Source organism: Pygocentrus nattereri, chromosome 2, assembly GCF_015220715.1.
Source record: "Pygocentrus nattereri isolate fPygNat1 chromosome 2, fPygNat1.pri, whole genome shotgun sequence".
Lineage (NCBI taxonomy): Eukaryota > Metazoa > Chordata > Actinopteri > Characiformes > Serrasalmidae > Pygocentrus > Pygocentrus nattereri.
In genome coordinates this window covers 2,878,500-2,896,404 of record NC_051212.1, presented here as the reverse complement: position 1 = coordinate 2,896,404, position 17,905 = coordinate 2,878,500, and the positions used below count along the sequence as shown (strand labels likewise).

General features: G+C 45.3%; 2 protein-coding genes across 3 annotated transcripts in view; both read right to left on the bottom strand.

The window, feature by feature from the left end:
- LOC108416826 (NACHT, LRR and PYD domains-containing protein 12-like) overlaps positions 1-17,905 on the bottom strand; it is a 578,836-nt gene that overhangs the window by 258,528 nt on the left and 302,403 nt on the right. The window contains 1 exon segment of the mRNA XM_037532078.1: positions 9,725-9,898. Within this exon segment, the coding sequence (XP_037387975.1) occupies positions 9,725-9,898 (174 nt within the window).
- LOC108414856 (NLR family CARD domain-containing protein 3-like) overlaps positions 1-17,905 on the bottom strand; it is a 146,022-nt gene that overhangs the window by 75,573 nt on the left and 52,544 nt on the right. The window lies entirely within an intron of this gene.

The following is a 17,905-nucleotide window of genomic DNA, read 5'->3' as shown; positions in this document are numbered from 1 at the left end:
TTGTCAATTATTATTAATAATGTCAGTACTGTGTTTGTTCCTACTGTTAATTAAACAGTCATTATTATCATTTTTTTAGGGAATAAAATGATCTGTTAACAACAACAATACAACAATATTATGACTACTAGTACTAATAATAATCATATTGTTTTTCTTCATTTCAGAATGACAGTAATATGTATAAATACATTCAGTAATGTGTACAATATGTATATTTAGAGTCAGTAAAATATATAATGTGTATAATAACAGTCAGTCTGTGAACAGAGGCAGTAAGTCAGGAACTCACTGTAGTTTCTCCAGTGCGCAGTGTGGATCCTCCAGTAGATCAGAGAGCAGCTTCACTCCAGACTCTCCTGGGTGATTATAGCTCAGATCCAGTTCTCTCAGGTGGGAGGGGTTTGATATCAGAGCTGAAGCCAGAGAAGAACAAGCGTCATCTGTCACCATACAGCCAGACAATCTGCAGAAATGAACGGAAAAAGAGGAACAATTTACATACAGCAGAAATCAGCTGCAGTACAAACACAGCAAGCAGATAATTCTGTGAAATATATAATCAGATATCAAACATGGAATACAAAATTACAATGGGCTCCATGGGGGTCTAAAACACCATTAAACCAGTTTCTGTACCTCAGTAATCTCCCACTTAAAAAGAGCTAAATCTGTTAATGTCTGCTTCCCTCTAAATGTGTCTTCTGTGTGTAGTTGTGGAGCTGTCCCTGATCCTGAAGGTTGCCAGAGAAGCCCCTCCAGGAAGCTAATAGAAAGGCAAACCAAAAATCCAGATATGACAGAAAGTGAGAGAGAGAGACAGAGAGAGAGAGAGAGAGAGACAGACAGACAGACAGACAGACAGACGGCCAGACAGAGAGAGAGAGACAGACAGACACTTTGTTTCGGGCTGTTGTGTTGGCTGTGTGCGGCGTGGCTGTTGTGTTGGCTGTGTGCTGCGCGGCTGTGTGGCTGTTGTGTTGGCTGTGTGCTGCGTGGCTGTCGTGTTGGCTGTGCGCTGCGTGGCTGTCGTGTTGGCTGTGCGCTGCGTGGCTGTCGTGTTGGCTGTGCGCTGCGTGGCTGTCGTGTTGGCTGTGTGCTGTGCGGCTGTGTGGCTGTCGTGTTGGCTGTGTGCTGCGAGGCTGTGGTGTTGGCTGTGTGCTGAGTGGCTGTTGTGTTGGCTGTGTGCTGCGCGGCTGTTGTGTTGGCTGTGTGCTGCGCGGCTGTTGTGTTGGCTGTGTGCTGCGCGGCTGTTGTGTTGGCTATGTCCTGCATGGCTGTGTGGCTGTTGAGTTGGCTGTGTGCTGCGCGGCTGTGTGGCTGTTGAGTTGTCTGTGTGCTGCGCGGCTGTGTGGCTGTTGTGTTGGCTGTGTGCTGCGTGGCTGTCGTGTTGGCTGTGCACTGCGAGGCTGTGGTGTTGGCTGTGTGCTGCGCAGCTGTTGAGTTGTCTGTGTGCTGCGTGGCTGTGTGGCTGTTGTGTTGGCTGTGTGCTGCGTGGCTGTTGAGTTGTCTGTGTGCTGCGCGGCTGTGTGGCTGTTGTGTTGGCTGTGTGCTGCGTGGCTGTCGTGTTGGCTGTGCACTGCGCGGCTGTTGTGTTGGCTGTGTGCTGCGCGGCTGTTGTGTTGGCTGTGTGCTGCGCGGCTGTTGTGTTGACTGTGTGCTGCGCGGCTGTTGTGTTGGCTGTGTGCTGCGCGGCTGTTGTGTTGGCTGTGTGCTGCGTGGCTGTTGTGTTGGCTGTGTGCTGCGCAGCTGTTGTGTTGGCTGTGTGCTGCGTAGCTGTTGTGTTGGCTGTGTGCTGCGTGGCTGTTGTGTTGGCTGTGTGCTGCGTGGCTGTTGTGTTGGCTGTGTGCTGCGCGGCTGCTGTGTGTTTGGCTCAGGTTTAGTGTGTTAGACTGTGTGTGTTAGACTCCTGTTTATCGTTTAAGTTAGGGAGTCCGGTTAGTTGCCTGTCTCTTTGATTTTGGTTTATTTGGGTTAGTTAGAGTTGTGGGTGGAGTTAGAGTGGGTGGGGTTTGTTATTTTGGCCTGGCTGACCCCTGGAGAGATGGTTTGTTTGTTTGTAAATAGTTGTAAATAATTGTAAATACACATTGAACTGAGCGCCAACTTGTGTGGTTTCTCATACACCCCACTGTACTACCGTTTTCAGGCCTTATAGCCTGAGGCAGGAACGGAACAACAAACAATGCAAAATCTCCATTAATTACAGCAGCTGACCAACATTAAAACCTTGTGACCGGAGCAGTTAAAGGGGTTTTGCCTCCTGACTGTATGGTCACTCAGTACCGTCTGTAAACAGGACATTACTTTCCTGATTTTCTGTTGTAGATTATTACAGACGTGTGTTTATAACAGTAAAAGGCAGCTTGAGGAGTGTAAAGAGACATTAGATTATAGGAGACGGACATCAGTGCAGAGAGAAGACGGTCATTTAACTGATGAGTGTGTTTCTGGGTTACAGTCTATGGGTTCATCAACTGGAGATGAGGAGAAAAACTGAGCCTCTGTTCTGTATCTATTCATATCGGCCTGCTGTTGTTTGAATGGTCTTAAAATTGTCTTAATCTGTCTTAATTGCTTTTGTTTAATAAAAACATTAATATAGAAACAAAGTCATTCTTGTTTTACTTGTTTTGAGCTCACCACACAAACATTGAGACACTTCTGATTTTGGTCTGGTCTGACTGTAAACGCACCAGCTGTCCATGCTGATAACAAGCTTGTTTCCCTAACAAGGAAACTGGACGTTCTGGCAGAACACCATAAATGACTGGACACCACAGAACGCTCTGGTTCTGCCAGTAAAACAACAGGACTGCTGTAAAAACATCATACTTTTCTTTCAGAGTTACTACAGATCTACTAGTAGCCACTGCAAGCCTGCACAGTTAAAAAGACGGTTCTTCAAGTGTTCTTTAGTGAAGCTAATGGTTCTGTTTAGAACCATGGGTTCTATGCAGAGCCATTTTATGCCTCAATCGTTTTTTTGTGTGATGAAACTATTCTTCAGATTGATGGAGAACATGCTGTACATGGTTCTATATAGCACCAAAATGGTTCTTCTATTGATACAAATCCAGTGTGTAAATATATAACAGATTTTTGGTGCTACATAGAACCACTTTCAAAAAGGTTCTATATAAAGTTACACAATATACTGTGGCGTGGTGGAGGAGGGAGAGACAGTGAGCCAATCCATTTTGACAGAAAAAGGCTCTTTTAATTCGATGCCTTAGCAACGTAATCACCCAAATGGGTAAATGGACCCGTCACCCACACAGCACACAAGGGAATGGCATCAACAACAATACAACACACGCACACGGCAGGTGACAACTTATACAGTACAACTACATAAACCGATAAGGGAGGACTCAAGCTACATAACACACATAGCCAAACACATAACTAAGAAATACATGTGCCAACATTACACATAACAGAAACCAATCCCGGAGCCGCAGGGGCTCATGGGAAGTAGCGCCGTCCCCTTTTGGGCCGGCGCTACACAGCCCCCCCCTAAGAGGTCAGCCGTCCTCGGTGACCCCACTAGGACACGGCATCGCAGCAGTCACACGACAGTAACAAGTACAGTGCACGAGGCATCTCAGAGTGACATAAGATCCAGAATAACAGAACACCAAATAACCACGTATCTTTTTTTCTTCATTTGAACACCTAAAACACAGAACATAGCACACCCCATAATAACCCCACAGCAACCCACAAGGCCCACACAACGGCATAAGCATAACGATAGTCAGACGTAGTCCTGCAGCCGGCGCGGCATCCTCCGCGTGCGCTGCGGTCTGGCCACGGGGGGTTCAGAGGGAGCAGTATTAGGGGAAACACTGGGGGAAATGGGAGCAGGAGAGTCCGGGCGACGTCCAGCGCCCATAAGTTTAGGCCAGTACGGCGCCAGGCGGTCACAGTGCACCACCAAGCGCCGCCGACCCCAACGGATGCGATAAACAACCTCTCCTATTCGGGAGAGGACCCTGCACGGCCCAACCCATGCCGACTGAAGCTTGGGGCACAGTCCCTTTTTCCTTTGGGGTTGTACAGCCAGACATCCGAGTCCACAGGCAGAGACGCGCCGTAGCAACGCATGTCTTATGCGCGCCTCTGCCTGTTTTCAGCCGCGGACTGGTTCTCCCGGGTCACACATCGTGCAACCGGTCCAACAAGCCCCTGACAAACGGGGGTCCGGGTGGTGTGTCGTCCTCGCTATCTGGAGGGGTGCCGAAGGCCAGCTCGATGGGAGACCGCAGCTCCCGCCCGAACATAAGCATGGCCGGCGTGAAACCGGAGGTCTCCTGCACTGCCGAGCAGCAGGCCAACAGTACAACAGGCAGCCGCTTGTCCCAGTCGCGCTGGTGTCCTTGTGTAAGGCGGGCCTGGCTGGGCGGCCAGGGTCCGATTAAATCGTTCGACCAGCCCATCGCACTGCGGGTGAAGGGGGGTCGTGCGCGTCTTGTGGACGCCCATGAGTCTGCAGACTTCCCCATCACCTCAGACTCAAAGTTCCTGCCCTGATCACTGTGCAGGACCTCAGGAACACCGAACCTGCAGAAGAAATTGTCAACCACAGCCTCAGCTGTCGTAACTGCACTCTGGTCCGGTACAGCGTAGGCTTCCGGCCATTTGGTAAAATAGTCCATAGCTACAATGATGAAACGGTTCCCCGCGTCCGTGACGGGGAATGGGCCCAGGACATCCACCGCCACCCTCTCCATGGGGGACCCAGACTGCATCGGTTGAAGAGGAGCACGTGCGGCCTTTGCAGGGCCCTTCTTCGCGGCGCAGATGTCACAGCAGTGAACGTGGAGCTCCATGTCAGCACGGCATCCCGGCCACCAGAAGCGCTGCCGTAACCTTCCCAGCGTCTTTGTTATTCCGAAGTGCCCCGAGCCCAGCAACCCATGAACCGCCTGCAGCACTGCGTCACGGAGGCATCGCGGCACTACCGCCTGAGTTAGCCCACGCCCGTTGCTCGGGTCTTCCCACACGCGGCAAAGGATGCCCCTCATGACCCTCATGCTGCTCCAGCTTGACCGAATGGCTTTGGCTACGGGGCCCAACCGCACCACAACGTCCCAGTCCGGTAATAAACCCGTCCGAACACCGCGTAACGCCCACTCCAACTCGGGATCCCCTTTCTGAGCCGCAGACAGCTCTTCCCCGGAGACGCACGACAGCGTTGGTGGGGCAAAGGGGGCCTGACCAACCGCCGCGCAACGCCCCACCTCCACAGTTCTACTCTCGGCGCGCTGGCAGTACACGCAGCTCAACTCTGTACACGGACGACGGGACAAGGCGTCAGCGTTCCCATGGCTACGACCCGGACGATGCTCAGCCGTGTAATCGAACTCCTGCAGTCTCGTGAGCCACGTTGCGAGCTGCCCCTCCGGTTCGCAAAACCGCATCAGCCAAAGCAGCGACGCGTGATCAGTGCGCAGTTTAAACGGGACACCGTAGACATACGTCCGAAAATGGCAAAGTCCTTCCACGACTGCTAACAGCTCCCGCCGCGTCACACAGTAATTGCGCTCCGCCTTATCTAGCCGCCTGCTAAAGTAAGCAATCACCCGTTCTGACCCATCCTGCATCTGTGACAGTACAGCGCCCAACCCATGATCACTGGCGTCAGTGTCAACCACGAATTGCCCCGACGGTATGGGGTAGGCTAAGACCGGCGTGCTGCACAATTTTTCCTTCAGTGTGAGGAAAGCTCTATCCGCCTCGTCGGACCAACGAAACTTGGTACCACTGCCACCCGTCAAGCGATGCAACGGCGCGGCAATCTCCGCGAAGCCCTTCACAAACCGCCTGTAGTACGACGCGAACCCCAAAAAACTGCGTACCTGGCGTACCGTGCGGGGAGTGGGCCAGTCGCGAACCGCAGCCGTTTTGTTTAGGTCAGTGGCGATGCCCTCCCCGCTCACTACGTGCCCAAGGAAACTAACCCATTGTTGTAGGAGGTTACACTTGGCTGGGTTAAGCGAGAGACTCGCCTCTTTAATAAGGCCCAACACCAGCTCCAGATTGGCCAACGCAGCCTCAAACCTGGCAGCGTGTACCAGCACATCGTCCAAATAAACAACGCACTTTTCCCTAGCGATCCCCGCTAAAACACGCTCCATGAGGCGTTCAAAGTTTGCCGGTGCGTTACAGAGCCCAAACGGCAAGACGGTAAACTGCCACAGGCCCGTGCCGATGGAGAAAGCCGTCTTCTCTTTCGCAGTATCCGCCAAGGGAACCTGCCAGTACCCGCTGCGGAGATCTAACGAACTGAACCAGTCTGAACCTGCTAGCCGTTCCAAGGTGTCGTCAACCCTCGGCACGGGGTACGAATCAGTCCTCGTCACCGTGTTCAACCGACGGTAGTCAACGCAAAACTGCCAGCTGCCATCCTTTTTCTTGGCCAGCACAACTGGCGCGGACCACGAGTTGCTCGACGGCTCTATCACCCCCACGGCGGCCATCTCGTTAATCTGTTCGAGTTCCTCGGAGATGCGTCTCATTTCGTCTCGCAGGACCACTTCCGACACCAATTGTGGCGTGGTGGAGGAGGGAGAGACAGTGAACCGATCCATTTTGACAGAAAAAGGCTCTTTTAATTCGATGCCTTAGCAACGTAATCACCCAAATGGGTAAATGGACCCTTTTCCCACACAGCACACGAGGGAATGGCATCAATAACAATACAACACACGCACACGGCAGGTGACAACTTATACAGTACAACTACATAAACCGATAAGGGAGGACTCGAGCTACATAACACACATAACCAAACACATAACTAATAAATACATGCGCCAACATTACACATAACAGGAACCAATACCGGAGCCGCAGGGGCTCATGGGAAGTAGCGCCGTCCCCCTTTGGGCCGACGCTACAATACACTGTGTGACAGAGCTGCCCTCCGCCACAATGTACATATGTGTAAAAACTTTCTAGGTAATGGGGACATTTCATACTCAGACACACAAACTGTTTTTAAATAGCATTTATTGTTTGAGTGGTTATGCTGGGGAACAAGAGCAAACCTGCAGAAAAAAAAGAAACAAAACTTAATGGTGAATATGAATGTTTTATTATTTGTAAATTTTGATTGATTTAGCAATATAATTAAACATATTATAAACTGTAACATTTTTGAAACACTTGGGGAAGGCAAAAAGTACTTACCTATGAATAGACTCCAGAGGAAGGTAGCCGTGTTTTCAGCCAGGGAGGAAAACAGGACCCTTTGTTTGCTGAGTTTTTAAAAGTGAACTTTTCCCGCGCAAAAACCGGAAGTGACGTCATAGCACTTCCTGTTTAGCTCTATAAAAGCCCTAGAGGGAGCAGAATGAGCTAGTCTTGTGGGAGAGGTAATGAAACGTGGTTGAAGCCTAAAACCCTCTAAAGTTGTGATTGAATAACGGACTATTCATATTAAGCTATATATGTTTGTAAATATTTTTCTTTTTGGCATTGGATAAATTGCAATTTTTTTGTTTTGTTTGGTTTCTTCACTGGGATTTAATAAACACCGATTTTTGCACCCCAACCTGGAACGTACCCACGTGTCTTTTCCGTCGGACAATCACAAGTGGTGTCAGAAGTAATACAGTTTTTCAAGGGGGCATAACATTTCTATATAAAGTTTTACAATATAAACTGGTCATAACATCCTGACCACCTCTTTTCTACGCTCATTGTCCATCTTATCAGCTCCACTTACTGTATAGCTGCACTTTGTAGTTCTACAGTTACAGACTGTAGTCCATCTGTTTCTCTGATACTCTGTTACCCTGTTCTTCAGTGGTCAGGACCCCCATGGACCCTCACAGAGCAGGTACTATTGGGTTGTGGGTCGTTCTCTGTATTAGATCATGTTGTTGACGTAATGTAACTCCCCCAAATCTGTCCTTCTTCTAATTTCAGCCACTTGATATTAAGAACTGAGTGACTGTCAGGATCTAAAGTGTGAGCTCCTGCCTTAGAAGGGCAGTTAAACTTTATTCTGGTAAAAGTCACGTCTGAAAACAATGTTTAATTATCGCTCCCAATGTTGTGATTCTGCATGTACTAAACTGCAGGAACACTCGGCGCTGTTTCCATATCACAGAGAATATTTGTCTCAGTGTAAAAATCTAACTGGGTTGTTTTCTTTGAGATGAGGTGAATTTAGCTGCCATGGTAACCAGTGTTACCAAAAGGTCATGTATTGGATACGTGACCATCAGGAACTGAATATGAAAGTGGATCAAACCTGATTTGAAAAGATCAGATTTTAAAGTTCACATAATTCTTCATCAAATCTCCATCAGATCTCCTCAAATTCAACCCTCTAATATTTGAAAGGAAACGTGGAGAAAAGATGGTTGATGTGGAGCGAGAGGAAATGTGGACGGATGTAAGAATGATTACTGTGTGTGTGCGCGTGTGTGTGTGTGAGAGAGAGAGAGAGAGAGAGAGAGACAAACAGCAAAAAGCACCTGCAAATGGTGGTTAACTTCACAAAATAATGTAATAAACTGTAATAAATTAATGTGTTTAATTATTTTGTTACCTCAGTATTTCCAGTTTACAGTGTGAACTCTTCAATCCCACTGAGAGCAGCTTCACTCCGGAGTCCTGGAGGTCATTGCTACTGAGGTCCAGCTCTTTCAGAGAGGAGTTTGATTGCAGAACAGAGCTGAGAATTTCACAAGCTTCACCGCCAAGATTACAGGAAGCTAATCTGCAAAGAATAATAAAGACAGTACAATTAATACAGTTTATTAATTACAACTGAGTTTTTTGTACAAATTAATAGTTTCTTAAATAAAATGTATGATTACTGAAAATGGTTATGACAAAGTGCCCTGTTTTCCTATCACACTTTCACACTGCCAATCATTGATCTCCCACTGAGGTCCAGATATAGTTCCACTACGTATGTGTGATTCACCACGTAACATCACTGATGTCCATCATTAAGAGTGGGAAGGTAAAAACTGACTAAACAGACCAGGATCATCATTACGTCTCTGTCAGAAACACATTCATCTCCCTATTTATCACAACCAGAATCACTTTGTATTGCCAAGTATGTTCCACATAGAAGGAACATGTTAGGAAGATAAACACCTAAACAGACCAGAGAAGCACAGACTATTAATAAATATTCCCTAGAAAATCAGACATTAAACAAAGGAGCAAATACAATAAAAACAGAACAAGTGAAATGAGGAAGATATAAAAGAGCCGTGTGAAAGGAGCCCAACGAGAATAAAACGGGAACATTAATTTTCAGAATCTGAGAAAAACTACAATAACTATTATGTGCAGTGTTCTACATAAAATATAAAGATCTGTAAAAATGAACATTTGTACAGTTGTAGGAATACACATTGTGGCACAGAGGAGTTACTGTAATACAGTAAGGAGGCTTTTTAGGTTCAGTTTCAATCTAAAGTTCAAGGCTCTGGGGAAAAAGCTGTTAGCATGTTTAGCTGTACAGGCTCTGATGGCCCTGAATCTTCTACCAGAGGGACGTGGCTGGAAGAGGAGATGTACAGGGTGAGGGAGGTCCTGCTGGCTTGCTTCAGCACCATGCTCATAATGTTTTGATATTTATAAAAAAAGCTGCATGTTTAAAGGTAAAATGTCGTTTTTAAATGAGCAGGTCCATCACAGTGTTGGTGGTTATACAGGTAAAATAAGAATGAATTCACAGAAAGTTCACCTGAGTGTCTCCAGTTTGCAGTGTGAACTCTTCAGTCCAGCAGAGAGCAGCTCCACTCCTGAACCCTGCAGGTCATTGATACTGAGGTCCAGATCATTGAGAGGGCAGTTTGCTGATTGCAGAGCAGAACAGATGGTTTCAAAGGAGTCCCTCCTGAGTTTACAGCCAGCAAGCCTGTAAAAGAACATAGAAAATATTACTGTAAAAACAGGAGGAGCCAAACTGCAGTGAGTTATTTGTTCTGAGTTTTGTGTTAAAATAACAAACTTAAATAAAAGCTTGTTGATTAACTGTAAAACATGTCTGTGGCAATGTCTGCCCAGTCTTCCTCGCATGCTTTCACATCAGCAATAACTGATGTTATATTCATGTTTCATTATTTTATCATGATGTTCATTTAACATCCATCATGGTTTATGATGTCTTGATGATATTTTTAAAATCACCCTGAAAACTGTAAAGCTACTCTAATTTAAAATAAAGCATCAAACCCACCAAAATATGACCTATACCAGGATAAAATAAAGCACAGAATCAACACATCATTTCTTTATCTTTTACTTCTTTTAAATCACGTGATTGTGAACATGCACCAGCAGCACATATCATTATATAACGGTGCTTAACCCTCGGGGGTCGAGTGATGCACTGGGGCATCAAATTAGATGTTTCTCAGGGTTTCTATTAACATCTCTGTAATAATGTAGTGCACAAATACGGTTCAAACAGTTCCTGAGTTTGTAAAGTCGCCCTTTCGATTCCGTCTTATTCCAAGATCGTTCACGACACACATCCGGAGTCATGAGGCTATGATGACAAGCTGAGACACACAGCATCTGCCTCTCACCATGTCCACCTGGTGAATGTGTGTGTCCATCTACGTTTTGTGTGAAACTGACCCATAAACTGTTAAAAATGAGACGTCAGCTTGACTCAAAATGATTTAGTAAGTACATGGCTTTTCTTGAGTCGACTCAACTTGAAGACACAAGAGTTCACACAACTCTTGGTTGGTTAGTGTAGTGGTTAACACCTCTGCCTTCTACGCTGTAGACTGGGGTTCAATCCCCTGCTTGGACAAGCACCCTGCACTATACCAATAAGAGTCCTTGGGCAAGACTCCTAACACCACCTTGGCCTACCTGTGTAAAATGATCAAATTGTAAGTCGGTCTGGATAAGAGCGTCAGCCAAATGCTGCAAATGTAATGCAAATGTAAACTCAAACTTCTTAGCTGAGTCAAAAGTTCTCTTCAAGTTTTAGTTCTGTGTCTCAGTGAGGAAAATAAAATGATTTAGTTTTTTACACCCAACTTCTCCCTGTTAGCCAGGACTCCCTCCATCAACACTGTTACCTCTGGCATACTGACTTATGGTCGGCTATGGCATTGCTGGGGCTCAAACTCACAACCTCTTGATGGGGTGTCGGCTCAGTCCACTGCACCACTCAGGAACGTGTGAAGCAAGCAAGCAAAATTTATTTATATAGCGCTTTTTACAACAGGTGTTGTCACAAAGCAGCTTTACAAAACAATCAGTATTACAGAGAGAAGAGAAAAGAAAAGAAAATCCGGGTCCGAGCCCACATGAGCGTCATCAGCGGTGACGGTGGCAAGGAAAAACTCCCTAAAAGAGGAAGAAACCTTGAGAGGAACCAAGACCCAGAAAGGGAATCCGTCCTGCTACGGTCGACACCGGATAGCAAACATTATTAGTATGAAGTTTTATAGTAAAGTGGGAAAAGAAAAGATCTGAGGGTGAGGACTGCACAGCGCTGTAAAGCAAGAAGTTCAGTGGTGGTCAAACCGGTCCAGAAGGCTGGTGAGCGGCGGCAACAATCAAGGCAGAAGAGGCAACAGCATCAGACGCACAGGATGGGCAACTGATCAGCTCGGCAGAGAAAGGAGAGAAAAACACAGAGTCAGTTCTGTAAAGAGTGGCTGACCACAGATTACAGTATAACAGAGCAGCAGAGACCCCATCAGGTCTAGATCTGACAGGGAGACTAATCACCAAAGGCTCCACTATACAAGTAAGTTTTTAGCCTCGATTTAAAGACTGAGGCTGAGTCTGAGTCCCAAACATTAACAGGAAGATTATTCCAGAGCTGGGGGGCTTTGGATGAGAAAGCTCTCCCCCCTGATGGAGCTTTATTAGTTCTAGGTACCAGTAGTGAGCAGCACCTTGTGATCTAAGTAGGCGTGATGGTTCATAGTGGGAGAGGAGCTCACTCAGGTACTGAGGGGTGAGTCCTTTCAGAGCTTTATAGGTCAGTAATAGGATTTTATAATCAATGCGAAATTTGACTGGTAACCAGTGCAGGGCTGATAAAACTGGTATGGTCGAACTTTCTTTCGCCTAAAACCAGACTGAAATTTTTCCTGTAGATTATTCCTATGCAAATAAGAGCTTAATTGTTTGGTTACCACTTTTTCCAGGATCTTAGATATAAAGGGGAGATTTGAGATATAGAGTCTATAATTTGATAGTTCACAGGGATCGAGGTTAGCTTTCTTAATCAGCGGTCTAATTACTGCAAGTTTAAAATTTTTTTTGGGATGTATCCAAGACTAAGAGAGGAGTTTATTATTGACAGAATAGGCTTGGTTATTTCTGGTAAGATTTCCTTGAGTAGACCTGTAGGAATAGGGTCCAGAATACAGGTCGATGGTTTTGCAGAAGAAACTATTTTGACTAGTTCATTTCCTTGAAGTAATGTAAACGATTCCAGCCTCTGCAGTGACTCTAATATTCTAAGGGTCTAGACTGGAATTATAAGCCAGCAGGTTTGTGGAGTTTAACTGTATGTTCAGAATTTTCTGTCTAATTTTTTCGATTTTATCACTAAAGAAATTCATAAAATCATTGCTGCTATAGGCTGATGGCATCTGGGGTTCAGTGACTGTTTTGTTCTCTGTTAGTTTAGAAATTGTGCTAAATAGTAATCTGGGATTGTTCTTATTGTTTTCTATGAGAGAGGAGAGACAGGCTGAGCTGCAGTAAGAGCTCTTCTATAGTCTATAGGCTTTCCTTCCAGGCGGACTGGAACACTTCTAATTTAGTCAGAGATTAAGTCATGGTCTGAGACGGCTGCACTCTGGGGGAGAATGGCTGCACCTTTGGTCTAAAACTAGGACTGCTTAACATTAGATCCCTGACATCTAAAGCCATTATTGTAAATGAAATTATTACAGATCATGATTTTGATGCTCTGTGCCTCACAGAAACGTGGATTAGACCCGATGAGTTCCTTAGTCTAAATGAAGCCAATCCGACAGGCTACAGCTATGCACAGAGGCCTTGTTTAACACTAATCTTCCGAAATCTACGAAAATTTTCGTAAGGGAAACCAGCGACCATGTAGCCCACTCCCCTGCTGTGAAGCGATTAACGCCCATTGTCTTGGTAATGATATGGAGTGCGGTGGAAGTGGAAACCCCCCATGCCCACCTCGAGCTCATACAACTCCCAAAGCAATGAACGTGATACAACTTCAAGGTAAACTTGAAGTTACAAGTGGACTGTATATGTTACCGATCCTACAACAAGCGGCAGAAAATTTGTAGACCCGTGTTTCAAAAGTTAAAATTCAAGCGCACGTAGCAGCAGACGTAGAGACGACTGTTTCACTAATGAATCCCGCTAAACAATAAAAAAACCTACAGTTTGAATCTCGCTCTTTGTACATTTCTTTTACTATAATATATAATGATATTTTTCGTCATCGAACACTTTCGGTTCTGCGTTTCAATTCGTGTAAGCGCTGTTTATTCTATTTTATGCTGTACTGCATCCAACAACAATTGTAAAGCTATTCTCGACAGAATATACTCAATAAAGGCAATGAGAGGAAAAATCTGATGAATCGCTGGTAATTTCATAAGTATGGGAGAGTTCCTCTCCCCCATCAGACTCACAGCTGTCCACGTTGGTAAGGATAGCCAAAACTTCTTTAGCGGTGTACGTCCTCTGGCTTGCCATATTGCTTTCAGTCTTCTCCACACAGGATAGTAGGGAAAATGTAATTCACCTGCATTTGTGTTTCTGCTTTTATCATAACTCTGAAGAACACGCCCACAGCAGCTCATACTAATGTAAATCCGTGGCGCTTCATACATAACGCCAATACTGCGCTAATGACATGCATACACGGAACAATATGAAAGGCGATAATATGGACCCGTGATAATGGTTCACTGATGTAAATGTGTGGCGCTAATGACATGCATAAACACGAAAATCTGTGGCTCCATACCTCTAGCTGAAAAGAAAAATTGAATCTATCTATCTATCTATCTATCTATCTATCTAATTCAATTGCACGTAGCAGATGACATACAGACGACTATTTCACTAATGAGTCCCACTAAATAACAAAATAAACTACAGTTTGAAGCTACTCTAGACAGAATATACTCAATAAAGGCAATAAGAGGATGAAACAAATACATGTGGTGCTAAACAACATTATTCTGATCAAATCAGATACAAAAAAAAATAATCTGATATTACAACAAACATTTAGCAGAATATTATATATTTGCAGAGGATATTAGTAGTAGTATTAGACTTTCTGTGTGCACCACAGAGCTGCTGTCTCAGTCCTCCTCTGTGAATTAACATAATAAAGGGTGATGTATGGTCCTGCTAATTGCTGGCAAGAAGGAGGGGTGATGTCCTGAGGATCTTGAAATCTCAGGAAGATTAGTGTTAAACGGTCGGGAGTTTTTATCAAGCTTAATAATGTTTTCAAGTAAAATATTAATTGTCGGAGATTTTAATATCCACATTGACAACCCTCACGACACATTAAGTAAGGCATTCATATCTATCACAGACTCCATGGGATTCACCCAAATTATAAAAGGGCCCACACACTACCTCAACCACACTCTAGACTTAATACTGACCTTTGGTGTAGACATAGTTAACTTAGCTGTTCTCCCCCAGAGCGCAGATGTCTCAGACCATGACTTAATATCATACAAAATCCAGTTTAGTGGTAATGTGCGTTCATCACCATGTTATCAGGTTAGAGGTCTATAACTTCCTCCACAGCTGGCAGCTTTATCAGAAACCTCCCGCAGTTATCAACTTCAGTCAGCTGTCCATCTAATCCTACTGAATTAGATACTATGACCAAATTCCTAGAGGATACTCTTCGATCTACGTTAGACAGTGTAGCTCCATTAAAAAGCAAAATAGTACGGCAGAAAAAACTCGCCCCTTGTTATAACGATCACACTCGAGCTTTAAAACAGACGGCCAGACAACTAGAGTGAAAAGGCGTCTGACTAAATTAGAAGTGTTCCAGTCCGCCTGGAAGGAGAGCCTTATAGACTATAGAAGAGTTCTTACTGCAGCACGCTGAGCCCATCTCTCCTCTTTCATAGACAACAATAAGAATAATCCCAGACTGCTATTTAGCACAATTTCTAAACTAACAGAGAACAAAGTCACTGAACCCCAGATGCCATCAGCCTATAGCAGCAATGATTTTATGAATTTCTTTAGTGATAAAATCGAAAAAATTAGACAGAAAATTCTGAAGACACAGTTAAACTCCACAAACCTGCTGTCTTATAATTCCAGTCTAGACCCTGAGAATATTAGAGTCACTGCAGAGGCTGGAATCGTTTACATTACTTCAAGGAAATGAACTAGTCAAAATAGTTTCTTCTGCAAAACCATCTACCTGTATTCTGGACCCAATTCCTACAGGTCTACTCAAGGAAATCTTACCAGAAATAACCAAGCCTATTCTGTCAATAATAAACTCCTCTCTTAGCCTTGGATACATCCCAAAAACTTTTAAACTTGCAGTAATTAGACCGCTGATTAAGAAAGCTAACCTCGATCCCTGTGAGCTATCAAATTATAGACCTATCTCAAATCTCCCCTTTATATCGAAGATCCTGGAAAAAGTGGTAACCAAACAATTAAGCTCTTATTTGCATAGGAATAATATACATGAAAAATTTCAGTCTGGTTTTAGGCCACATCATAGTACAGAAACAGCACTAGTAAAAATTATAAATGATCTTTTATTATTCTCAGACCAAGGAAATGTTTCTTTGCTAGTCCTCCTTGACCTTAGTGCAGCATTTGACACAATAGACCACTTTATCCTACTAGATAGACTAGAAAACCTTGTAGGGGTAACAGGAACAGCTCTTTCCTGGTTCAGGTCCTACCTCACTGATCGATATCAGTTTGTTAATGTAACGGGTGAATCATCTGTTCTTACCACAGCAATGTATGGTGTTCCACAAGGCTCTGTTTTAGGACCTATATTATTCACAACTGTGCAGAAGACAGACTTCATTTCAGCCCTCGCATCCTTCCATTCGCTGCACTTCCTGGCATTGACAGAGACCTGGATCACCCCCATGAACTCAGCAACTCCAGCAGCACTGTCCTCTGCCTTTCACTTCTCTCCTTCCCCATGGCAGTCTGGCAGGGGTGGTGGCACACGTTTGCTCTTGTCTCGAAAATGGCATTTCACTCCACTTGCTTTTTCTCATCTTTCAATTTCCTCCTTTGAGTACCATGCTGTCACTGTATCTTTCCCCACTAAGCTTCACATCATTGTTCTTCATCGTCCTCCCTCTCCTCTAGGCCACTTCATCGATGAGTTAGACACTCTACTGAGTCTTTTCTCCATTGACGAAACCCCACTCATACTCTTGGGAGACTTCAACCTGCCATCAGACAAGCTGCAGTCATCCTGCCTGTTACCACTGCTATCATCCTTCAACCTCATTCTCAACAAGACTCCTCCGACACACAGAGCAGGCAACGCTTTGGACCTGATCGTCACCAGACCTATCTCTGCGCTGGATGTGACCGTAACTCCCGTGAATCGCTCTGATCACCATTTCCTATCTTTCTCACTTGCCCTCCCTGTTAATCCTTTGTACTCCTCTTCTCGGCACAACTTGCACTCCACTCCTTCCTCATCTTTCAACTCAACCATCCTGAACACCCTTCCCCATCCTGACTCATTTTCTTCTCTCTCACTGAACAAGGCCAGGGATGCTTTCCTTTCTTCACTCTCATCCGCAATTAACCTCCTGTGTCCTCTCTCCTCCAGGCCAGCAAGATCTTCCCCACCTGCCCCCTGGCTGACAGGTGTCCTGCGCAGCAACCGACAAGATCTAAGGAAGGCTGAGAGAAGGTGGAGGAAATCCCAGCTTGACTCAGATCTTCACTCCTATCAATCTCTCCTTTCCAAGTTCTCACTTGAAGTTACTGCTGCAAAATCATCATTTTACAAAGGGAAACTGGAAGCATCGGCATGTGATCCACGCAAGCTCTTCAACAGTTTCTCCTCTCTTCTCAACCCTCCTTGTCCCCCTGCACCCTGTTCTCTCACCCCTGAGGATTTTGTCACCTTCTTTGAGGAGAAGGTTGATAGAATCCGCCACTCCCCACACCTTCCACTAGACCGCATCATCTCATTCTCGATCCCTTAAACTGTTTCTCTTCTCTTTCCACAGATGCTGTCCTTCAACTGATCAAATCCAGTAACCCAACCACATGCCCACTGGATCCAATCCCATCTGCTTTGTTTCAGTTAATCTCTGAGGACCTATTGCCCTTCATCACATTTTTCATCAACGAGACTTTGGCGTCGGGTGAAGTTCCAGCAACTTTCAAGATGGCAAGAGTACTCCCCATCTTGAAGAAACCCATGCTTGACAGCTCTCATGTCAACAACTACAGACCAGTATCACTTCTTTTTTTCCTTTCAAAAGTTCTTGAATGCGCAGTCTATAATCAACTTTCTCTCTTTCTCACACAGAACCAGCTCCAAGACCCCAACCAGTCTGGCTTCAAACCAGCACACTCTACAGAAACTGCCCTCATCGCAGTGACTGAGAACCTCCAATCTGCAAGATCGGCCAAATTGTCTTCTGTCCTGATCCTTCTTGATCTCTCAGCAGCTTTTGACACAGTCAACCATACGATCCTTCTGGACACCCTCACCAACCTCGGAATCACTGGTTATGCGTGGAAGTGGTTCAAGTCCTACCTGGAGGATCGCTCTTATCAGGTAACATGGAGAGGGTTCACATCCTCTCCATGCAGGCTCTCCACTGGCGTTCCCCAAGGCTCGGTCCTGGGTCCTCTTCTCTTTTGTCTTTACACTCTTGGTGATGTAATATCTTCTCATGGCTTC